At 45.0% G+C, this 25,200-nt stretch overlaps 1 protein-coding gene across 1 annotated transcript in view; it reads left to right on the top strand.

The window, feature by feature from the left end:
* LOC109871607 (voltage-gated potassium channel subunit beta-1) overlaps positions 1–25,200 on the top strand; it is a 92,877-nt gene that overhangs the window by 34,020 nt on the left and 33,657 nt on the right. The window contains exons 2-6 of the mRNA XM_031807304.1: positions 19,065–19,108; positions 20,942–20,979; positions 22,103–22,182; positions 24,264–24,308; positions 24,954–24,998. Coding sequence (XP_031663164.1) covers positions 19,065–19,108; positions 20,942–20,979; positions 22,103–22,182; positions 24,264–24,308; positions 24,954–24,998 — 252 coding nt within the window. The remainder of the gene's footprint in view (positions 1–19,064; positions 19,109–20,941; positions 20,980–22,102; positions 22,183–24,263; positions 24,309–24,953; positions 24,999–25,200) is intronic.

Genomic DNA, 25,200 nt, shown 5'->3' with positions numbered 1-25,200 from the left:
TTATACTGGCGTTTTCCCTTATACTGGCGTTTTCCCCTTTTACACTGGCGTTTTCCCCCTTATACTGGCGTTTTCCCCTTATACTGGCGTTTTCCCCTTACACTGGCGTTTTCCCCTTACACTGTCTTTTTTCCCCTTACACTGGCGTTTTCCCATTATACTGGCGTTTCCCCTTATACTGGCGTTTTCCCTTTAACTGGCATTTTCCCCTTTATACTGTCTTTTTCCCCTTACACTGGCGTTTTCCCATTATACTGGTGTTTTCCCTTACACTGTCTTTTTCCCCTTACACTGGCATTTTCCCATTATACTGGCGTTTTCCCCTTATACTGGCGTTTTCCCTTATACTGGCGTTTTCCCTTATACTGGCGTTTTCCCCTACACTGGCGTTTTCCCTTATACTGGCGTTTTCCCCTTATACTGGCATTTCCCCTTATACTGGCGTTTTCCCCTTAACTGATGTTTTTCCCCTATACTGGCGCGTTTCCCTTATACTGGCGTTTTCCCTTATACTGGCGTTTTCCCCTTACACTGATGTTTTTCCCCTTATACTGGCGTTTTCCCTTATACTGGCGTTTTCCCCTTACATTGGCGTTTTCCCCTTATACTGGCGTTTTGCCCCTTATACTGGCGTTTTCCCTTATACTGGCGTTTTCCCCTTATACTGGCGTTTTCCCTTATACTGGCGTTTTCCCTTACACTGGCGTTTTCCCTTATACTGGCGTTTTCCCCTTATACTGGCGTTTTGCCCTTATACTGGCGTTTTCCCCTTATACTGGCGTTTTGCCCTTATACTGGCGTTTCCCTATACTGGTTTTCCCTTATACTGGCGTTTTCCCCTTATACTGGCGTTTTCCCTTATACTGGCGTTTTACCCTTATACTGACTTTTTCCCTTACACTGGCGTTTTCCCCTTATACTGGCGTTTTCCCCTTATACTGGCGTTTTGCCCTTATACTGCCGTTTTCCCCTTATACTGCCGTTTTCCCCTTATACTGCCGTTTTCCCTTATACTGGTGTTTGTTTTGCCCTTATACTGGCGTTTTCCCCTTACACTGGCGTTTTCCCCTTATACTGGCGTTTTGCCCTTAAACTGGCGTTTTCCCCTTATACTGGCGTTTTCCCCTTATACTGGCGTTTTCCCCTTACACTGGCGTTTTCCCCCTTATACTGGCGTTTTCCCCTTATACTGGCGTTTTCCCCTTACACTGGTGTTTTCCCCTTACACTGTCTTTTTCCCCTTACACTGGCGTTTTTCCCCTTATACTGGCGTTTTCCCCTTAACTGGCATTTTCCCCTTTATACTGTCTTTTTTCCCCTTACACTGGCGTTTTCCCATTATACTGGTGTTTTCCCCTTACACTGTCTTTTTCCCCTTACACTGGCATTTTCCCATTATACTGGCGTTTTGCCCTTATACTGGCGTTTTCCCCTTATACTGGCGTTTTCCCCTTACACTGGCGTTTTTCCCCTTATACTGGCGTTTCCCCTTATACTGGCGTTTTCCCCTTACACTGGCGTTTTCCCTTATACTGGCGTTTTCCCCTTATACTGGCGTTTTCCCTTATACTGGCGTTTTCCCTTATACTGGCGTTTTCCCCTTATACTGGCGTTTTCCCCTTACACTGGGGTTTTCCCCTTATACTGGTGTTTGTTTTGCCCTTATACTGGCGTTTTCCCTTACACTGGCGTTTTCCCCTTATACTGGTGTTTTTCCCCTTACACTGGCGTTTGCCCGTACACAGGCGCATTCCATTATACTGGCGTTTTCCCTTATAGTGGCGTTTTGCCCTTATACTGGCGTTTCCCCTTAACTGGCATTTCCCCTTATACTGGCTTTTTTCCCTTAACTGGCATTTTCCCCTTTATACTGTCTTTTCCCCTTACACTGGCGTTTTCCCATTATACTGGCGTTTTCCCTTACACTGTCTTTTTCCCCTTACACTGGCATTTTCCCATTATACTGGCGTTTTGCCCTTATACTGGCGTTTTCCCCTTATACTGGCGTTTCGCCCTTATACTGGCGTTTTCCCCCTTATACTGGCGTTTCCCCTTATACTGGCGTTTTGCCCTATACTGGCGTTTTCCCTTATACTGGCGTTTTCCCTTATACTGGCGTTTCCCCTTATACTGGCGTTTTCCCCTTATACTGGCGTTTTCCCTTATACTGGCGTTTTCCCCCTTATACTGGCGTTTTCCCCTTACACTGGGTTTTCCCTTATACTGGTGTTTGTTTGCCCTTATACTGGCGTTTTCCCCTTACACTGGCGTTTTCTCCCCTTATACTGGTGTTTTCCCCTTACACTGGCGTTTTGCCCGTACACAGGCGCATTCCATTATACTGGCGTTTTCCCCTTATAGTGGCGTTTTGCCCTTATACTGGCGTTTTCCCCTTAACTGGCATTTTCCCCTTTATACTGTCCTTTTTTCCCCTTAACTGGCATTTCCCCTTTATACTGTCTTTTTTCCCCTTACACTGGCGTTTCCCATTATACTGGTGTTTCCCTTTACAACTGTCTTTTTTCCCCTTACACTGGCATTTTCCCATTATACTGGCGTTTTGCCCTTATTACTGGCATTTCCCCTTACACCTGGCGTTTTCCCCCTTACACTGGCGTTTTCCCCTTATCTGGCGTTTTCCCCTTATACTGGCGTTTTGCCCTTATACTGGCGTTTTCCCCCTTATACTAGCGTTTCCCTTATAACTGGCGTTTTCCCCTTATACTGGCGTTTTCCCCTTATACTGGCGTTTGCCCTTATACTGGCGTTTTCCCCTTATACTGGCGTTTTCCCCTTATACTGGCGTTTTCCCCTTACACTGGCGTTTTTCCGCCTTTATACTGGCGTTTTTGCCCCTTATTACTGGCGTTTTCCCTTATACTGGCGTTTTCCCCTTATACTGGCGTTTTCCCCTTATACTGGCGTTTTCCCCCTTACACTGGCGTTTTCCCCTATACTGGCGTTTTCCCCTTACACTGGCGTTTTCCCTTATACTGGCGTTTTCCCCTTATACTGGCGTTTTCCCCTTATACTGGCGTTTTCCCCCTTACCACTGATGTTCTTCCCCTTATACTGGCGTTTTCCCCTTATACTGGCGTTTTCCCCTTATACTGGCATTTTCCCCCTTATACTGCCGTTTAGCCCCTTATACTGGCGTTTTCCCTTATACTGGCGTTTCCCCTTATACTGCCGTTTAGCCCCTTATACTGGCGTTTTCCCTTATACTGGCGTTTTCCCCTTATACTGGCATTTTCCCCTTATACTGGCGTTTTCCCCCTTACACTGGCGTTTTCCCTTATACTGGCGTTTTCCCCTTATACTGGCGTTTTTCCCTTATACTGGCGTTTTCCCTTATTTACTGGCGTTTTTCCCCTTATACTGGCGTTTTTCCCTTTATACTGGCGTTTTCCCCCTTATACTGGCGTTTTCCCCTATACTGGCGTTTTCCCCTTATACTGGCGTTTTCCCCTTATACTGGCGTTTTCCCCTTATACGGCGTTTTCCCCTCTACACTGGCGTTTTCCTTATACTGGCGTTTTTCCCTATACTGGCGTTTTTCCCCTTATACTGGCGTTTTCCCTTATACTGGCGTTTCCCCTTACACTGATGTTCTTCCCCTTATACTGGCGTTTTCCCCTTATACTGGCGTTTCCCCTCTATACTGGCGTTTTCCCCTTACACTGATGTTTTGCCCTTATACTGGCATTTTCCCTTTACACTGGCGTTTTCCCTTATACTGGTGTTTTCCCCTTATACTGGCGTTTTGCCCGTACACAGGCGCATTCCATTATACTGGCGTTTTCCCCTTATAGTGGCGTTTTGCCCTTATACTGGCGTTTTCCCCTTATACTGGCGTTTTGCCCTTATACTGGCGTTTTCCCCTTATACTGCCGTTTAGCCCCTTATACTGGCGTTTTCCCTTATACTGGCGTTTTCCCCTTATACTGGCGTTTTTCCCTTATACTGGCGTTTTCCCTTTATACTGGCGTTTTCCCCTTATACTGGCGTTTTTCCCTTATACTGGCGTTTTCCCCTTATACTGGCGTTTTGCCCTTATGCTGGCGTTTTCCCCTTATACTGGCGTTTTCCCCTTATACTGGCGTTTTCCCCTTATACTGGCGTTTTGCCCTTATACTGGCGTTTCCCTATACTTGGCGTTTCCCCCTTATACTGGCGTTTTCCCCTTATACTGGCGTTTTCCCCTTACACTGGCGTTTTCCCTTATACTGGCGTTTTCCCCTTATACTGCGTTTTGCCCTTATACTGGCATTTTCCCCTTATACTGGCGTTTTTGCCCTTATACTGGCGTTTCTCCCTTCTACTGGCTTTTTGCCCTTATACTGGCGTTTAGCCCTTATACTGGCGTTTTTCCCTTATACTAGCGTTTTCCCCTTATACTGGCGTTTTGCCCTTATACTGGCGTTTTTCCCCTTATACTGGCGTTTTGCCCTTATACTGGCGTTTTTCCCCTTATACTGGAGTTTTGCCCTTATACTGGCGTTTTCCCCTTATACTGCCGTTTAGCCCCTTATACTGGCGTTTTCCCTTATACTGGCGTTTTCCCCTTATACTGGCGTTTTTCCCTTATACTGGCGTTTTCCCTTATACTGGCGTTTTCCCCTTATACTGGCGTTTTTCCCTTATACTGGCGTTTTCCCCTTATACTGGCGTTTTGCCCTTATGCTGGCGTTTTCCCCTTATACTGGCGTTTTCCCTTATACTGGCGTTTTCCCCTTATACTGGCGTTTTTCCCTTATACTGGCGTTTTCCCTTATACTGGCGTTTTCCCCTTATACTGGCGTTTTTCCCTTATACTGGCGTTTTCCCCTTATACTGGCGTTTTGCCCTTATGCTGGCGTTTTCCCCTTATACTGGCGTTTTCCCCTTATACTGGCGTTTTCCCCTTATACTGGCGTTTTGCCCTTATACTGGCGTTTTCCCTTATACTGGCGTTTCCCCCTTATACTGGCGTTTTCCCCTTTATACTGGCGTTTCCCCTTACACTGGCGTTTTCCCTTATACTGGCGTTTTCCCCTTATACTGGCGTTTTGCCTTATACTGGCATTTTCCCCTTATACTGGCGTTTTGCCCTTATACTGGCATTTTCCCCTTACACTGGCGTTTTCCCCCCTTACACTGGCGTTTTCCCCTTATACTGGCGTTTTCCCCTTACACTGGCGTTTTCCCCTTATACTGGCGTTTCCCCCTTATACTGGCGTTTTCCCTTATACTGGCGTTTTCCCTTATACTGGCGTTTTCCCCTTATACTGGCGTTTTCCCCTTACACTGGGGTTTTCCCCTTATACTGGTGTTTGTTTTGCCCTTATACTGGCGTTTTCCCCTTACACTGGCGTTTTCCCCTTATACTGGTGTTTTCCCCTTACACTGGCGTTTTGCCCGTACACAGGCGCATTCCATTATACTGGCGTTTTCCCCTTATAGTGGCGTTTTGCCCTTATACTGGCGTTTTCCCCTTAACTGGCATTTTCCCCTTTATACTGTCTTTTTTCCCCTTAACTGGCATTTTCCCCTTTATACTGTCTTTTTTCCCCTTACACTGGCGTTTTCCCATTATACTGGTGTTTTCCCCTTACACTGTCTTTTTTCCCCTTACACTGGCATTTTCCCATTATACTGGCGTTTTGCCCTTATACTGGCATTTTCCCCTTACACTGGCGTTTTCCCCCTTACACTGGCGTTTTCCCCCTTATACTGGCGTTTTCCCCTTATACTGGCGTTTTGCCCTTATACTGGCGTTTTCCCCCTTATACTGGCGTTTTCCCTTATACTGGCGTTTTCCCCTTATACTGGCGTTTTCCCCTTATACTGGCGTTTTGCCCTTATACTGGCGTTTTCCCCTTATACTGGCGTTTTCCCCTTATACTGGCGTTTTCCCCTTACACTGGCGTTTTCCCCTTATACTGGCGTTTTGCCCTTATACTGGCGTTTTCCCTTATACTGGCGTTTTCCCCTTACACTGGCGTTTTCCCTTATACTGGCGTTTTCCCCTTATACTGGCGTTTTCCCCTTATACTGGCGTTTTCCCCTTACACTGATGTTCTTCCCTTTATACTGGCGTTTTCCCCTTATACTGGCGTTTTCCCCTTATACTGGCGTTTTCCCCTTACACTGATGTTTTGCCCTTATACTGGCATTTTCCCCTTACACTGGCGTTTTCCCCTTATACTGGTGTTTTCCCCTTATACTGGCGTTTTGCCCGTACACAGGCGCATTCCATTATACTGGCGTTTTCCCCTTATAGTGGCGTTTTGCCCTTATACTGGCGTTTTCCCCTTATACTGGCGTTTTGCCCTTATACTGGCGTTTTCCCCTTATACTGCCGTTTAGCCCCTTATACTGGCGTTTTCCCTTATACTGGCGTTTTCCCCTTATACTGGCGTTTTTCCCTTATACTGGCGTTTTCCCTTATTACTGGCGTTTTCCCCTTATACTGGCGTTTTTCCCTTATACTGGCGTTTTCCCCTTATACTGGCGTTTTGCCCTTATGCTGGCGTTTTCCCCTTATACTGGCGTTTTCCCCTTATACTGGCGTTTTCCCCTTATACTGGCGTTTTGCCCTTATACTGGGCGTTTTCCCTTATACTGGCGTTTCCCCCTTATACTGGCGTTTTCCCCTTATACTGGCGTTTTCCCCTTACACTGGCGTTTTCCCTTATACTGGCGTTTTCCCCTTATACTGGCGTTTTGCCCTTATACTGGCATTTTCCCCTTATACTGGCGTTTTGCCCTTATACTGGCGTTTTCTCCCTTCTACTGGCTTTTTGCCCTTATACTGGCGTTTAGCCCTTATACTGGCGTTTTTCCCTTATACTGGCGTTTTCCCCTTATACTGGCGTTTTGCCCTTATACTGGCGTTTTCCCCTTATACTGGCGTTTTGCCCTTATACTGGCGTTTTCCACTTATACTGGCATTTTCCCCTTATACTGGCGTTTTCCCGTTATACTGGCGTTTTCCCCTTATACTGGCGTTTTGCCCTTATACTGATGTTTTTCCCCTTACACTGGCGTTTTCCCCTTATACTGGCGTTTTCCCCTTATACTGGCGTTTTGCCCTTATACTGCCGTTTTCCCCTTTATACTGCCGTTTTCCCCTTATACTGGTGTTTGTTTGCCCTTATACTGGCGTTTTCCCCTTACACTGGCATTTTCCCCTTATACTTGGCGTTTTGCCCTTAAACTGGCGTTTTCCCCTTATACTGGCGTTTTCCCCTTATACTGGCGTTTTCCCCCCTTACACTGGCGTTTTCCCCCTTATACTGGCGTTTTCCCCCTTATACTGGCGTTTTCCCCTTACACTGGAGTTTTCCCTTACACTGTCTTTTTTCCCCTTACACTGGCGTTTTCCCATTATACTGGCGTTTTCCCCTTAACTGGCATTTTCCCCTTTATACTGTCTTTTTTCCCCTTACACTGGCGTTTTCCCATTATACTGGTGTTTTCCCCTTACACTGTCTTTTTTCCCCTTACACTGGCATTTTCCCATTATACTGGCGTTTTGCCCTTATACTGGCATTTTCCCCTTACACTGGCGTTTCCCCCTTACACTGGCGTTTTCCCCTTATACTGGCGTTTTCCCCTTACACTGGCGTTTTCCCCTTATACTGGCGTTTCCCCCTTATACTGGCGTTTTCCCTTATACTGGCGTTTTCCCTTATACTGGCGTTTTCCCCCTTATACTGGCGTTTTCCCCTTACACTGGGGTTTTCCCCTTATACTGGTGTTTGTTTTGCCCTTATACTGGCGTTTTCCCCTTACACTGGCGTTTTCCCCTTATACTGGTGTTTTCCCCTTACACTGGCGTTATGCCCGTACACAGGCGCATTCCATTATACTGGCGTTTTCCCCTTATAGTGGCGTTTTGCCCTTATACTGGCGTTTTCCCCTTAACTGGCATTTTCCCCTTTATACTGTCTTTTTTTCCCCTTAACTGGCATTTTCCCCTTTATACTGTCTTTTTTCCCCTTACACTGGCGTTTTCCCATTATACTGGTGTTTTCCCCTTACACTGTCTTTTTTCCCCTTACACTGGCATTTTCCCATTATACTGGCGTTTTGCCCTTATACTGGCATTTTCCCCTTACACTGGCGTTTTCCCCCTTACACTGGCGTTTTCCCCCTTATACTGGCGTTTTGCCCTTATACTGGCGTTTTGCCCTTATACTGGCGTTTTCCCCCTTATACTGGCGTTTTCCCTTATACTGGCGTTTTCCCCTTATACTGGCGTTTTCCCCTTATACTGGCGTTTTGCCCTTATACTGGCGTTTTCCCCTTATACTGGCGTTTTCCCCTTATACTGGCGTTTTCCCCTTACACTGGCGTTTTCCCCTTATACTGGCGTTTTGCCCTTATACTGGCGTTTTCCCTTATACTGGCGTTTTCCCCTTATACTGGCGTTTTCCCCTTATACTGGCGTTTTCCCCTTACACTGGCGTTTTCCCTTATACTGGCGTTTTCCCCTTATCCTGGCGTTTTCCCCTTATACTGTCGTTTTCCCCTTACACTGATGTTCTTCCCCTTATACTGGCGTTTTCCCCTTATACTGGCGTTTTCCCCTTATACTGGCGTTTTCCCCTTACACTGATGTTTTTCCCCTTATACTGGCGTTTTCCCCCTTATACTGGCGTTTTCCCCTTACACTGGGGTTTTCCCCTTATACTGGTGTTTGTTTTGCCCTTATACTGGCATTTTCCCCTTACACTGGCGTTTTCCCCTTATACTGGTGTTTTCCCCTTATACTGGCGTTTTGCCCGTACACAGGCGCATTCCATTATACTGGCGTTTTCCCCTTATAGTGGCGTTTTGCCCTTATACTGGCGTTTTCCCCTTAACTGGCATTTTCCCCTTTATACTGTCTTTTTTCCCCTTACAGTGGCGTTTTCCCATTATACTGGTGTTTTCCCCTTACACTGTCTTTTTTCCCCTTACACTGGCATTTTCCCATTATACTGGCGTTTTGCCCTTATACTGGCATTTTCCCCTTACACTGGCGTTTTCCCCCTTACACTGGCGTTTTCCCATTATACTGGTGTTTTTCCCTTACACTGTCTTTTTTCCCCTTACACTGGCATTTTCCCATTATACTGGCGTTTTGCCCTTATACTGGCATTTTCCCCTTACACTGGCGTTTTCCCCCTTACACTGGCGTTTTCCCCTTATACTGGCGTTTTCCCCTTACACTGGCGTTTTCCCCTTATACTGGCGTTTCCCCCTTATACTGGCGTTTTCCCTTATACTGGCGTTTTCCCTTATACTGGCGTTTTCCCCCTTATACTGGCGTTTTCCCCTTACACTGGGGTTTTCCCCTTATACTGGTGTTTGTTTTGCCCTTATACTGGCGTTTTCCCCTTACACTGGCGTTTTCCCCTTATACTGGTGTTTTCCCCTTACACTGGCGTTATGCCCGTACACAGGCGCATTCCATTATACTGGCGTTTTCCCCTTATAGTGGCGTTTGCCCTTATACTGGCGTTTTCCCCTTAACTGGCATTTTCCCCTTTATACTGTCTTTTTTCCCCTTAACTGGCATTTTCCCCTTTATACTGTCTTTTTTCCCCTTACACTGGCGTTTTCCCATTATACTGGTGTTTTCCCCTTACACTGTCTTTTTTCCCCTTACACTGGCATTTTCCCATTATACTGGCGTTTTGCCCTTATACTGGCATTTTCCCCTTACACTGGCGTTTTCCCCCTTACACTGGCGTTTTCCCCCTTATACTGGCGTTTTGCCCTTATACTGGCGTTTTGCCCTTATACTGGCGTTTTCCCCCTTATACTGGCGTTTTCCCTTATACTGGCGTTTTCCCCTTATACTGGCGTTTTCCCCTTATACTGGCGTTTTGCCCTTATACTGGCGTTTTCCCCTTATACTGGCGTTTTCCCCTTATACTGGCGTTTTCCCCTTACACTGGCGTTTTCCCCTTATACTGGCGTTTTGCCCTTATACTGGCGTTTTCCCTTATACTGGCGTTTTCCCCTTATACTGGCGTTTTCCCCTTATACTGGCGTTTTCCCCTTACACTGGCGTTTTCCCTTATTCTGGCGTTTTCCCCTTATACTGGCATTTTCCCCTTATACTGGCGTTTTCCCCTTACACTGATGTTCTTCCCCTTATACTGGCGTTTTCCCCTTATACTGGCCTTTTCCCCTTATACTGGCGTTTTCCCCTTACACTGATGTTTTTCCCCTTATACTGGCGTTTTCCCCCTTATACTGGCGTTTTCCCCTTACACTGGGGTTTTCCCCTTATACTGGTGTTTGTTTTGCCCTTATACTGGCATTTTCCCCTTACACTGGCGTTTTCCCCTTATACTGGTGTTTTCCCCTTATACTGGCGTTTTGCCCGTACACAGGCGCATTCATTCCATTATACTGGCGTTTTCCCCTTATAGTGGCGTTTTGCCCTTATACTGGCGTTTTCCCCTTAACTGGCATTTTCCCCTTTATACTGTCTTTTTTCCCCTTACAGTGGCGTTTTCCCATTATACTGGTGTTTTCCCCTTACACTGTCTTTTTTCCCCTTACACTGGCATTTTCCCATTATACTGGCGTTTTGCCCTTATACTGGCATTTTCCCCTTACACTGGCGTTTTCCCCCTTACACTGGCGTTTTCCCCCTTATACTGGCGTTTTCCACTTATACTGGCGTTTTGCCCTTATACTGGCATTTTCCCCCTTATACTGGCGTTTCCCCTTATACTGGCGTTTTGCCCTTATACTGGCGTTTTCCCCCTTATACTGGCGTTTTGCCCTTATACTGGCGTTTTCCCCTTATACTGGCGTTTTCCCCTTATACTGCCGTTTAGCCCCTTATACTGGCGTTTTCCCTTATACTGGCGTTTTCCCCTTATACTGGCGTTTTTCCCTTATACTGGCGTTTTCCCCTTATACTGGCGTTTTGCCCTTATGCTGGCGTTTTCCCCTTATACTGGCGTTTTCCCCTTATACTGGCGTTTTCCCCTTATACTGGCGTTTTGCCCTTATACTGGCGTTTTCCCTTATACTGGCGTTTCCCCCTTATACTGGCGTTTTCCCCTTATACTGGCGTTTTCCCCTTACACTGGCGTTTTCCCTTATACTGGCGTTTTCCCCTTATACTGGCGTTTTGCCCTTATACTGGCATTTTCCCCTTATACTGGCGTTTTGCCCTTATACTGGCGTTTCTCCCTTCTACTGGCTTTTTGCCCTTATACTGGCGTTTAGCCCTTATACTGGCGTTTTTCCCTTATACTGGCGTTTTCCCCTTATACTGGCGTTTTCCCCTTATACTGGCGTTTTCCCCTTATACTGGCGTTTTGCCCTTATACTGGCGTTTTCCCCTTATACTGGCGTTTTGCCCTTATGCTGGCATTTTCCCCCAGAATGAGCCATTTATCATTCCATGCCTGGATGCCCCTCTGTATGTGTGAGTGAGTCTGAGTGTGCCTTTTTGTATGTCTGTGTTTCGTGCGTTACTGTTTGTGACTCTTGCGTATTCTGTGTGTGTGTGTGTGCATGCACCAGTGTGTGTGTGGTTGTATATCCTACTGTACTGATTTATCACTATTGGCCACTTTTACCATTTCACATCAGAGGCTCTCATAAACCTTCAATCACAGGAACTCCACTACTTACACCATTTAGTACAGTTTCCTACTCTGACTGGTAAATAGCACCAGGGTGATGTATTGGATAGGCCACTACACTTCAGGGTACCAGGGATGGACAGCTCAGTTCTTATTCGACAGACAGATAAACCAAATAGCCTGCCTCTATTGGCCAAAAACAGAATGCAATGCAATACTGCTGAATTGTGTGACCACTAACTTCTTAGAGGCAGAGACATACGTTTCCCATCATCTAAAAGTGTTAGTAAATCATGCATCATATATTTGTCTGCATTAGACTATACAAACCTATGTACACTACTGGACAAACATTTTTAGAACACCTACTCATTCAAGGGCTTTTCTTTATTTGTACTATTTTCTACGTTGTGAATAATAATGAAGACAAGTAGCTACCCTTTGTCTTGATGATAGCTTTGCACACTCTTGGCATTCTCTCAACCAGCTTCATGAGGTAGTCACCTGCAATGCATTTCAATTAACAGTAGTGCCTTGTTAAAAGTTTATTTGTGGAACTTCTTTCCTTAATGCGTTTGAACCAATCAGTTGTGTTGTGACTTTTTACAGAAGATAGCTTGATTTGGTAAAAGACCAAGTCCCTATTATGGCAAGAACAGCTCCATCATTACTTTAAGACATGAAAGTCAGTCAACATGTAAAATTTCAAGAACTTTGAAAGTTTCTTCAAGTGCAGTTTCAAAAACCATCCAGGGCTATGATGAAACTGGCTCTCATGAGGACCGCCACAGGAATGGAAGACCCAGAACTCTGCTGCAGAGGATACGTTCATTAGAGTTACCAGCCTTAGAAATTGCAGCCCAAATAAATGCTTCACAGAGTTCAATTAAAAGACACATCTCAACCTCAACTGTTCAGAAGGGACTGCGTGATTCAGGCCTTCATGGTCAAATTGCTGCAAAGAAACTACTACTAAAGGACACCAATAACAAAAAGAGACTTGCTTGGGCCAAGAAACATGAAAAATGGACATTAGACCGGTGGAAATTTGTCCTTTGGTCTGGAGTCCAAATTTTAGATTTTGGTACCAACCGCTCTGTCTTTATGAGATGTGTGGGTGAACGGATTATCTCCACATGTGTGTTTCCCCACCGTAAAGCATGGAGGAGGAGGTGTTATGGTGTGGGAGTGCTTTGCTGGTGACACTATCTGTGATTCATTTAGAATTCAAGGCACACTTAACCAGCATGGCTACCACAGCATTCTGGAGCGATACGCCATCCCATCTGGTTTGGGCTTAGTGGGACTATCATTTGTTTTTCAACAGGACAATGACCAAACACACCCCCAGGCTGTGTAAGGGCTATTTTTACCAAGAAGGAGAGTGATGGAGTGCTGCATCAGATGACCTGGCCTCCACAATCCCCTGACCTCAACCAAATTGAGATGATTTGGGATGAGTCGGACCGCAGAGTGAAGGAAAAGCAGCCAACAAGTGCTCAGCATATGTGGGAACTCCTTCAAGATTGTTGTAAAAGCATTCCAGGTGAAAGTTGGTTGAGAGAATGCCAAGAGTGTGAAAAGCTCTCATCAAGGCAAAAGGTTGCTATTTGAAGAATCTGCAATATATATACAATATATTTAGATTTGTTTAACACTTTTTTGCTTACTACATGATTCCATATGTGCTATTTCATAGTTTTGATGTATTCACTATTATTCTACAATGTAGAAAATAGAGAAAAAAAACTTGAATGAGTGGGTGTTCTAAATATTTTGATCGGTAGTGTATGTACAGTTGAAGTCGAAGGTTTACATACACGTAGGTCATTAAAACTTGTTTTTCAACCACTCCACAAATTTCTTGTTAATTAACAAACTATAGATTTGGCAAGTTGGGAAGGACATCTACTTTGTGCATGACAAAACACATTTAAAAAAAAATTGTTTACAGACAGGTTATTTCAGTTATAATTCACTGTATCACAATTCCAGTGGGTCAGAAGTTTACATACACTAAATTGACTGTGCCTTTAAACAGCTTAGAAAATTCCAGAAAATAATGTCATGGCTTTAGAAGCTTCTGATAGGCTAATTGACATAATTTGAGTCACTTGGAGGTGTACCTATGGATGTATTTCAAGGCCTACCTTCAAACTCAGTGCCTCTTTGCTGAAATCAGCCAAGACCTTGTAGAATTGTAGACCTCCACAAAAATTAAAAATTAAAATTTCCAAATGCCTGAAGGTACCACGTTCATCTGTACAAACAATAGTATGGAAGTATAAACACCATGGGACCATGCAGCCGTCATACCGCTCAGGAAGAAGGCGCATTCTGTCTTCTAGAGATGAACGTATTTTGGTGTGAAAAGTGCAAATCAATCCCAGAACAACAGCAAAGGACCTTGTGAAGATGCTGGAGGAAACAGGTACAAAAGTATCTATATCCACAGTAAAACGAGTCCTATATCGACATAACCTGAAAGGCCGCTCAGCAAGGAAGAAGCCACTGCTCTAAAACCACCATAAAAAAGCCAGACTACGGTTTGCAACTGCACATGGGAACAAAGATCATCCTTTTTGGAGAAATATCCTCTGATCTGATGAAACGAAAATCGAACTGTTGGCCATAATGACCATTGTTATGTTTGGAGGAAAAGGGGGAGGCTTGCAAGCCAAAGAACACCATCCCAACCGTGAAGCACCGGGGTGGCAGCATCATGTTGTGGGGGTGCTTTGCTGCAGGAGGGACTGGTGCACAAAATAGATGGCATCATGAGGGAGGGAAAATTATGTGGATATATTGAAGCAACATCTCAAGACATCAGTCAGGAAGTCAAAGCTTGGCCGCAAATGGGTCTTCCAAATGGACAATGACACCAAGCATACTTCCAATGTTGTGGCAAAATGGTTTAAGGAAAACAAAGTCAAGATTTTGGAGTGGCCATCACAAAGCCCAGACCTCAATCCCATAGAAGATTTGTGGGCAGAACTGAAAAAGCATGTGCGAGCAAGGAGGCCTACAAACCTGACTCAGTTATACTAGCTCTGGTAGAATAAATGGGCCAAGATTCACCCAACTTGTTGTGGGAAGCTTGTGGAAGGCTACCCAAAATGTTTGACCCAAGTTAAACAATTTAAAGGCAATGCTACCAAATACTAATTGAGTGAATGTAAACTTCTGACTCACTGAGAATGTGATAAATGAAAACTGAAATAAATCATTCTCTCTACTATTATTCTGACATTTCACATTTTTTAAATAAAGTGGTGATCCTTACTGGCCTTAGACAGGTCATTTTTACTAGCATTAAATGTCAGGAATTGTGAAAAACTGAGTTTAAATGTTTTTGTATGTCTTCAGCAAACCTATGTATTAAACACTAGCTCTATAATACAGTAAATTGCCCACCGATGTAATTAGTGACCAATTCCATACACAAGTTCCAAAGTGGCTGTGCTGAGTATGTGACCCATCTCCCTCCCCATTCAGTACCTTTGATGTCCAGTCAATTCCAGGGGTCCAGTATTAAAGTTTAATTGGGTCCCATAATATGCACAGATCATTTACTCACACACACATGGTATGCACGCACGCACACACGCAAGCACACAGACAGACACACACACACTGAGCCCTGTGGGGAACCAGCTGTCATTTCACATTTCACATGCACTAACGAAAGCATGCACACACGCACGCACACACACACTCACACACGCGTGCGTGCGCGCACACACACACACACTGACTGAACCCTGTGGGGGACCAGCTGTCATTTCACATTTCTCATTCTGTGTCATTTAGCGAAGTGTGTTTGATCTGCATAGACTTTTGGATTTTTAGATTCTCCCCTCTGTGACTATCTACATGTTGGACTCTCTCTCTCTCTCTTTTTCCCTTTCCCTTTCTCTTTCTCATTCCCTCTCATTCTCCCTCCCTCCTTCCCTCCCTCCCTCTCTCTCTCTCTCTCTCTCTCTCTCTCTCTCTCTCTCTCTCTCTCTCTCGCTCTCTCATTCTCGCTCTCATCCCCTATCACTCCAATTCCCTCCAATTCCCTCTGTACCAATTCCTTCCTCCATCTACTTCCTTCCTTCCCTCCCTCCCTCCCTCCCTCCCTCCCTCCCTCCCTCCCTCCCTCCCTCCCTCCCTCCCTCCCTCCCTCCCTCCCTCCCTCCCTCCCTCCCTCCCTCCCTCCCTCCCTCCCTCCCTCCCTCCCTCCCTCCCTCCCTCCCTCCCTCATTCTCTCATTCTCGCTCTCATCCCCTATCACTCCAATTCCCTCTGTACCAATTCCTTCCTCCATCTACTTGTCTGTCTCCCTCCCCTCTGTCTCTCTCCCTATTCTTCCTCACCCTCTTTTCTCGGTCCACCAAGTGTCAGTCAAGGCCAATTGCAGGCTATCCCTGAGCAACGGCCGCCGGCTTAGTTTATCATTTCCTCTCTCTGCTTCATAGCTTTTCTCTGGCAGCCCCTAATATCCCAACTTTCCCTCAAAGTTATTTTCCATAGTCTAAGTTTGATGAGATAGCTATGAAACAGCTTCTCAGGGATTCATTATATCTCTCCTGGAGTGTAAGTGGTGACTATTCCACTATTTTCAGGGTGTGATTTAATAAGTCTCACTAGATGTTAATTTGATCATCTATTTAAACAGAGGATGTGGGAATATGGGATAAAAATAGCGCTAGCGAGTAGCTATAGCGACATAGCAGCAGATGTTTATGTGGCGTGACAGGACGGTTTGTATGATTGGGGTGTCTTCATGTGGCTCATTTGACATTTCACTTTAAGGCTTTTTCCCATTTAGACATCCCCCATGCATAAGAAACTGTGTTTAATGTACTATATGTTTTGCATGTTGACTGTACTGAATGTGTTATACTATGTAAATGGCCTAGTCTAGAACAATTGTCTTCTGCAAAATAAACAGGCACACAGGCAAGCAGACAAGCACGCACGCATGCGCACCCACATACAAACAAACAAACAACTCTCAAGGTTAAATCTTCCCACTCCTCTCTCTCCACTTCTAGACTTGAGTAAAGTCTAATCTCTGGAATCATTGGTGTCTCCACCCCCTGCCCTGATGCCCCGTAGCTCGTTACATAACGAGAGACACCTTGCCTGAGTTCAGCCATTAGAGATTATAGCTACCTTCCCAAACGATGCACATATCTCTCGGTCTACAGGAAGAGCTCTGCAGGGTAATCTAGAACACTTTCAGATGTGATCCCAGGTGCACTTATCACTCTGCAGGATTTATTAGAAAGAAGTGATTTTTGAATGTGTATAAGAAGCTTCCCTAGTGGCACAGCAGTCTAAGGCACTGCACCACAGTGTTGCGGCGTCACTACAGCCTGGGGTTCCATAGGGCGGCCCACAATAGGCTCAGCGTTGTCCGGGTTAGGGGAGAGTTTGGCCGGGGGAGGCTTTACTTGGCTCATCGCACTCCAGTGACTCCTTGTGGCGGGCTGGGCGCCTGCAAGCTGATTTCAGTCAGCAGTTGAACAGTGTTCCCTCTGACAAATTGGTGCAGCTGGTTAAGCGAGTGGGTGTTAAGAAGTGCGGCTTGGGGGCCTCCTGAGTGGCGCAATGGTCTAAGGCATGACATCACAGTTTTGCCAGTGGTTGTGAGTGATTTAGCCTTATGTTGTACATGTCCAATTGTATTGGTCTGAAGTGATGTTTGATAGCATGGGGTTCGATTCAAATGGCCATGTCTTGCCCTGTAAGGCCCATTAGTTGTTTGCTTAGCCGTTAACAGTGTCATTAATGGTGTTGGTAGTCTTAATGGAGTATGGAGTCAGTGAAAACGTCTCTTTGCCTGAGAGCAGCGGCATATTTCTTACAGATAGACGTTGCTGCTTTCTCTGATTCAGGAATATGTAAGGACGTTTAGTCCTGCATTACAGTGAGTAATGGGGTGTGTGCGTGCATATTCATGCTAGTGTGTTTGTGTGCGTGCGTGCACATTCATGCTAGCGTGCATGAGTGTGTTTGTGTGCATGCGTGCACATTCATGCTAGCGTGCATGAGTGTGTTTGTGTGCGTGCGTGCACATTCATGCTAGCGTGCATGAGTGAAAATCAATGGCCTTGGGTTTTTCTCCAGTCGTTACTTATTTCTCCTACTCCATGAGAGGAACTCTATCTCTCTCTCTCTCGCTCCCTCTCTTTTTGTATTAGCGTGGATCAGCTAGGAGGAAATTGAGAATTAGCTTGGAATAAATTAGGCTTTAGAAGAGAGCCATAGATCAGAGGTATACTGTGAGAGAGTTAATGGTCAGGGGGACAGCAAGAAAGAGAGAGAGCGAGAGAGGGGGGGGGCGAGAGAGAGAGAGGGAGGGAGGGAGGGAGGGAGGGAGGGAGGGAGGGAGGGAGGGAGGGAGGGAGGGAGGGAGGGAGGGAGGGAGGGAGGGAGGGAGGGAGGGAGGGTAGAGAGAGAGAGAGAGAGATAAAGGTGAAAGTGTTTGCAATTGCAGTCGTATTAGAGTAATAAAATAGCACTGCAGTGGTGATGGTGGGAGATGCTACAGATAGTCGTGTTGTGTTCCTGAGGCAGACAATAACAATGTAATGTTTTAGGGTAGAATTGTCTGTTATCTCTGTTGTGTGTGCGAGATTGTGTGCATGTGAGCGTGCGTGCGTGCGTGCATGTGTGTATACTGTATGTGAGTAAGAGCTCCCGAGTGGCGCAGCAGTCTAAGGCACTGCATCTCAGTGCTCGAGGCGTCACTACAGACCCTGGTTCAATCCTGGGCGGCGTACAATTGGCACAGCATTGTCTGGGTTACGGGAGGTTTGCCGGGTGTAGAACACTATTGTAAAATAAAATAAAAATTTTAACTGACTTTCCTAGTTAAATTAAGGTTAAATTAAAAAAATATCTGTATGTATTTCTTTAAGTGTCTCATTTAGGGAAAAAAACATCTTAGACTGAAAAAAGATTGATGGCTTACTAAACAACAAAAAATAGTTATTGTTTTGTACAAAATCACACATATAATTTCAAACCCCACAGAGGTACAGTATGAAGTAATGAAACAAGTCCAACCCGAGAAAATCCAATGTGAGAGTGTAGTGTGTGATAGATGGGCTAAATCAACTCTCTTCTCCCAGTAATTTCTCTGATTCACGATTGGACCAGCGACAGAGGTGACCCCGTGTTCCAATGATTCTCCCTGATCAAATATGAGGAGGTCAATAGGTCACAATGAACCATTATTAAACGCTCCGGCAGCAACTACAATTGATTTTCAGTTCCTTTTCAATTGTTTGGTGCAAAACGGAGCAAATGGCTGCCAGTGAATTGTGTACATGTCTCATGTGTTTACATCCCATCTAATAGCATGCCATTGTTAGATTGTCAAGAGACAAGAGGATGTGTGTGTATGTGTGTGTGTGTGTTTCTAGTATCATGAACACGCAACACTAGTTTTCTTCATCTCAATAACATTATGGGATGTGTTTTCCACAGGAACCTGGGGAAATCAGGCCTGCGTGTTTCCTGTTTGGGCCTCGGTGAGTATGTTTAATTAGCATTAGTGACAAATCGCTAATGATTTGATTAGCATCCATGTGTAACCTCTGTATTCAGCTCAACTCTTTCCAGATACTAATGCTTCATTATGTCCTGTGTGTGTGTGTGTGTGTGTGTGTGTGTGTGTGTGTGTGTGTGTGTGTGTGTGTGTGTGTGTGTGTGTGTGTGTGTGTGTGTGTGTGTGTGTGTGTGTGTGTGTGTGTGTGTGTGTGTGTGTGTGTGTGTGTGTGTGACATAGATACAGAGAGGCAAAGTTTTGCATCTTCTATACTCTGAGTGTGGAGGGACAGTGTGCAGCTATTTACAGTAATTTAATCTTATTCTTGTTAATATTTAATCAGTGCTCCTGGTTTCAGAAAACAAGCTGCTCAATTATCACCCATATCTAATGCACACCAGGGGGTAAACTTTGATAGGATTGATTTAATTCATCTGCTTTATGAATACTTAAGCAACTATACCATACAGGGATTGGTTGTTTAGCAACAGAATCGACTAGTGCACAACTACGGGGCAAAACAGACAGAGCTTGCTTAGAAAAAGGAGCACATGTTGTCTCTCAAATACACTGTTGCAGTTGTTGTTTAGCTAGCTGCCGAATTTGAACCATATTAACATTGACATGAAATTAGTCAAAACACTTCAAAACGAGACATGGTATCAAGAACAAGAAAAAAATTAAACGAGCCACCTATGATTGCCCACATGGGAGCTTCTTGGCATTGTTGCTAGCTATTTGACCGTTCAGAATCATAACAAGCACGGCTTCTGGCCCCATTGATGCATACGCATCATTTTCATGATGTTGTCAGGCAACCCGACAGATAAACACTCTCTTTGTGCTTGTCTTCTGTGTGTGTGTGTGTGTGTGTGTGTGTGTGTGTGTGTGTGTGTGTGTGTGTGTGTGTGTGTGTGTGTGTGTGTGTGTGTGTGTGTGTGTGTGTGTTGTGTGTGCAGTAATAGTACAATATAAAGTCATCCTTGTGCTTTTGAGCAAGGCAAATAAGTCATACTCGCCTATTGCCTTGTACAGCAACTCTAATGACCCTGCTGAAACACTGAGGGGGTAATTGAGGGTAAAGGGAGAAGTCAACAAACAGTAAACACACAGTAACTGAATTATTTTGGGGTGATGCTAGGCAATTCTGACAAGGACAGAGGGGCTGTAGCTTTACCATGCAAAGACCGGGAGCAAAGTTAGCATCATAACACACACACACATGAAAGGACTCACACGTACACACACACACACACATGCAGCTCCACCCAGGGTGGGTTTAGCAGTGGTGAATCATGGGTAAGTATAGTCGAGGCCAGGGTTGTGACAGGAAGAGAAACAAGAGGAGGAGTACTGAACCTGCCAGAACTTATCCTACTGTGCCCTCTGACCTTTCACATTTTTTGTTAGATGTTGGATTTGAGAGTGTTAATCATATTTCTGTGTCCAAAGTTAGCAATTGGGTGACTTGTGGTGACACTTTCTATCACTATCAACATATAAGGGTTTAAAGTATAGATTAGAATGTTCCATTTTGGGTGACTTGTGGTGACACTTTCTATCACTATCAACATATAGGGGTTTAAAGTATAGATTAGAATGTTCCATTTTGGGTGACTTATGGTGACACTTTCTATCACTATCAACATATAGGGGTTTAAAGTATAGATTAGAATGTTCCATTTTGGGTGACTTGTGGTGACACTTTCTATCACTATCAACATATAGGGGTTTAAAGTATAGATTAGAATGTTCCATTTTGCACAAATGTTTTTTTTTGTTCCAGAATTATGACTTTGACATGTATTTTTCCTAGGTACTTGGGTAACGTTTGGAGGTCAGATTTCAGATGAGGTAAGTCAGGATTCAAATTACAAGCTATGCATGAGACCGTTAAAAGGAATTGCACCCACAACACTGGTGTTACCAGCGCAGCATTTCAACCAACTGAGCTATCCCGGACCCCTGGTTAGTGTGGTCGTCCCAAAACAGATCTCCTTCCCAGTCAGCTCCTGTTAGCACCAAGACCTCCTCTGCCTTATCACTCCCTCACCCTGATGCCTCTCAGATCCATGGGCCAAAACCCCAGAGGCTTTCTGGCTCACATGTGGACAGTTCACACACAGTTGAACAAACACACACACAAACATTTACATACATGACACATGCATACACGTGCATGCCATGCACACACACACACACACACACACACACACACACACACACACACACACACACACACACACACACACACACACACACACACACACACACACACACACACACACACACACACACACACTAGTGGAGTGAGGGCATTGAACTGTGACATTTGTCTACTGGAGACGCTGATACGGGTAGACTGCATTGTCCTTGTGAAAGTGGCCTGCAGGTACAAAAAGTAGAATGATGTTGACAAAGTTGACAAAGAAATTACAGGATGTTGATATTGTGTATTTTATGTATAGTAACAGGGAGATCCCACAGACTAGATAACAAGACAACATTCATTTAGCACCTAAAACATTGAAATAGTACAAAAAGGGATAGTTCACCCAAATGACACGTTGGTTTCCTTACCCTATAAGCAGTCTATGAACAACGTCTGACAACAATCCATGCTTTAGTTTAGTTTCCCTGTCACTGTTTCCACATGTTAACGTTTTAGCATTCATGGCACAAATCCCCACCAAAATGTATTTCTCTCATTTGTTTTTGCTGAATTCTACCCAGTACAATATATGCTATTTAGCAGATGATTTGATCTGAAAAGATTTACAGTCATGTGTGCATACATGCAGTCCAGGAATCAAACCCATTATTCTGGCGTTGCAAGTGCCCTTGCTCTACCAACTGAGCTACAGAGAACTGTTTCATTTTGAGTTTCAAAAATATTTTCTCTTGTTTTGTCTCTGCCGAATGCCTTTCAGCTGCCAGCTCTCTGTTCTCTCCTTGGTTGATATCTTGTGTTTCTCAGGTGGCTGAGCAGCTGATGACCATCGCCTACGAGAACGGGGTCAATCTCTTCGACACAGCCGAAGTTTACGCTGGGGGGAAGTGAGTGTGATCTGAATACCTATTACCTACCTCCCTGAAACCAGAGGACACGAACGGCTATTTTATTTGTTTAACCTTTATTTAACCAGGTAGGCTAGTTGAGAACAAGTTCTCATTTACAACTGCGACCTGGCCAAGATAAAGCAAAGCATTGTAGGGGTCAGCCAAGCTGACAGTGGTGTGAATCAACCATATGGAATGGGATTAGTTCTAAAGCAAGTAGGTTTACAGCGTGGGTGGATGCCAGACTGTTTGTGTATTCAACATAGTTGCCTTGCCAAGACAACGAGAATTCAGCTGAGGCTGAAACAAGCTGGCACCCACACTAGTACATTTACACTTCCATGCACACATGATTGAACGTAGTACAGGATGCATACAGGGTATATGGAGAGCATTGATAATGCAATGGTTCATTTGATCAAGTTCTAATAGTAGTTCCTGTTATACAGTATGAAACGTGCCATCTTCCCGAAACGTGCCATCTTCCCGAAACGTGCCATCTTCCCGAAACATGCCATCTTCCCGAAACGTGCCATCTTCCCGAAACGTGCCATCTTCCCGAAACGTGCCATCTTCCCGAAACGTGCCATCTTCCCGAAACGTGCCATCTTCCCGAAACGTGCCATCTTCCCGAAACGTGCCATCTTCCCGAAACGTGCCATCTTCCCGAAACGTGCCATCTTCCCGAAACCTGGCATCTTCCCGAAACATGCCATCTTCCCGAATGAGTTCTGACGCAGCGTTCTGGGGCTTCGGTTTCATCCTCAACTGAATTCCACAGTAATGGGTTGGTTGGATTTAGCAACAGATTGGAACGCTTTATCAATGCTCAAGCACTTTACATTGTAAAGTCACCTACCAATGTGTAGCACCACTAGCGTAGCACAGTTTCCCTGTGGTCCCGCTCTCCTCCAAAAAATCTAATGCGTCGGCCACTCACAAAGAACAGACAATCGCTGTCCATGGTTCTGAGATTTCGAGATCTATGCGGCTGCCTATCAGATTATGTTTTTATTTATTTAACTAGGCAAGTTGGTTAAGAACAAATTCTTATTTACAATGACTTCCTACCCCAGCCAAACCCTCACCCGGACGATGCTGGACCAATTGTGCGCCACCCTATGGGACTCTCAATCACAGCTGGTTGTGATACAGCCTGGAATCAGTGTCCATAGGGACGCCTCTAGCACTAAGATGCAGTGCCTTAGACCGCTGTGCCAGTCAGGTGCTAGTGCTTGTAGTAGCCTATGGATTTCCTTTAATGGATACATGTTTATTTGTATTTGGTCGCCATTTCCTCATGTTAAGCCTAATGTTGATGTTTCACGAAGCTATCTGCCTACGGTGTCGCAATGCTGTTATTCAGAATGCTGGCCTGCGGCAATAATGCACAGTATTTACTTGTTCAGTAATTAAAGGGGAAAATTCAAACATTGCAGATTGTAAAACAAATTGTCAATGCAACAGCATACTAATCAGTAACCAAAATATTTTTGGGACTATAGAACTGTCCTGTAGGCCAAAAGCCCACCTTAGCCGACTTCTGCTCTCGCGCAACTTTGAAATAAAGTCTGTGTTGCGTAAAACCAGTCCACTAGCCGCTGGGTCTCTGGCAGTCATCAGCTTGGTTTTCTGGGAGAGGAGGAGGAGAAGGAGGTCTTCACTAGTCACTATTCTCCAGGGGAGGAAGTAGAGGTGGAGCAAGGCCACTGTCATTGTCGGGCCCGGACAGTGAGTTCTCTGTCGGGACTGGGAGGTTGCTAGTGCTAGCTGATGCATAAGTATGACTACTAGCTTCCACCTGCGATGGTGTTTCATCAGTCGAGGATGATGTGGTAGCTTTGCTGATGTGGTTCCGTAATTTGGCGCTTGATCAGAAAAAGCTTATTTTGCAGCTTTCTGTGCACCACTTGGTCTTGGCCTTTTGTTTATTCACCTGCACCGCTGACAAACAGGCTACTTAAATGACAACTGTATTGTCTGTCTGTCTCAGCTACTACCATGTAGACACACACACACACACACACACACACACACACACACACGCCCTTAGAGTTAATCTCCCTGCTTTATTACAGAGCTGAGATAATCCTGGGGAACATCATCAAGAAAAAGTGCTGGAGGTATGTATCATCTTTAAACTGTGTGTATCTGACTGTCTGACTGAGAGAGAGAGAGAGAGAGAGAGAGAGACGGGGCCAGCTAACAAACGTTAATCTACCGTTAGTCTACCGTTAATCAAACCACAGATTTATCTCAATTCCATCACCAATATAACTCATCCACCCATCTGCTAAATAGGTCTGCAGCAGTAACCATGGCAATCAGAGGAAAGTTATGTGTTCTTGGCTATGCAAAGGCTGGTAGGCTGGTAGGCTGGTAGGTGGTCAGGCCTCAGCTATCAGCACATACTGATCTCATACATCTTTGCTGCTTCATTTTTCCAATCTACATTTCCAATCATAACGTCTTCACTCTCCAGTTCTTCAGTTCATGTCGGTTCACTGCCTCCGATTGAAACATTAAACAGCCAAGCGATGGGGATTTGACTTTACTTTGAGGAGATACACTGTATCCTATCAAAGTTCAGAGAACGTGTCCCAGAATACTTTTCTTCATACTTGAATACTATGTATAAAAAGCTGAAGGATCCATATTGTTGACTCCCCTACAGTATTAAGACATTACATAAGGCTATATTCATCAGGATGTCCATGTCTTTCCCTCTGTTTTGTCTGGCTGATCTCTCTCCCTTTGTCTTCATGTAGGAGGTCGAGTCTGGTGATCACCACCAAGCTCTACTGGGGAGGAAAGTAAGTATGTTCCTCCTCAGACATTCTGAGCACCACGCCAATGTGATTCTGAGGTGCGTGAAGTAGGAATAGATCTTTGAACGGTCTGTACTGAGGCTCTCCTATACCGTATACTGTCTGAATTCTGTCTGAGTTCTGTCTGAGATCTGTCTTGACAGAAGTTGAACAGGATCATCCATCAGTGAGCTCTAACCTGTTCATC

The sequence above is a fragment of the Oncorhynchus kisutch genome, linkage group LG27, assembly GCF_002021735.2.
Source record: "Oncorhynchus kisutch isolate 150728-3 linkage group LG27, Okis_V2, whole genome shotgun sequence".
Classification (NCBI taxonomy): domain Eukaryota; kingdom Metazoa; phylum Chordata; class Actinopteri; order Salmoniformes; family Salmonidae; genus Oncorhynchus; species Oncorhynchus kisutch.
This window is presented reverse-complemented; position numbering and strand designations above follow the sequence as displayed.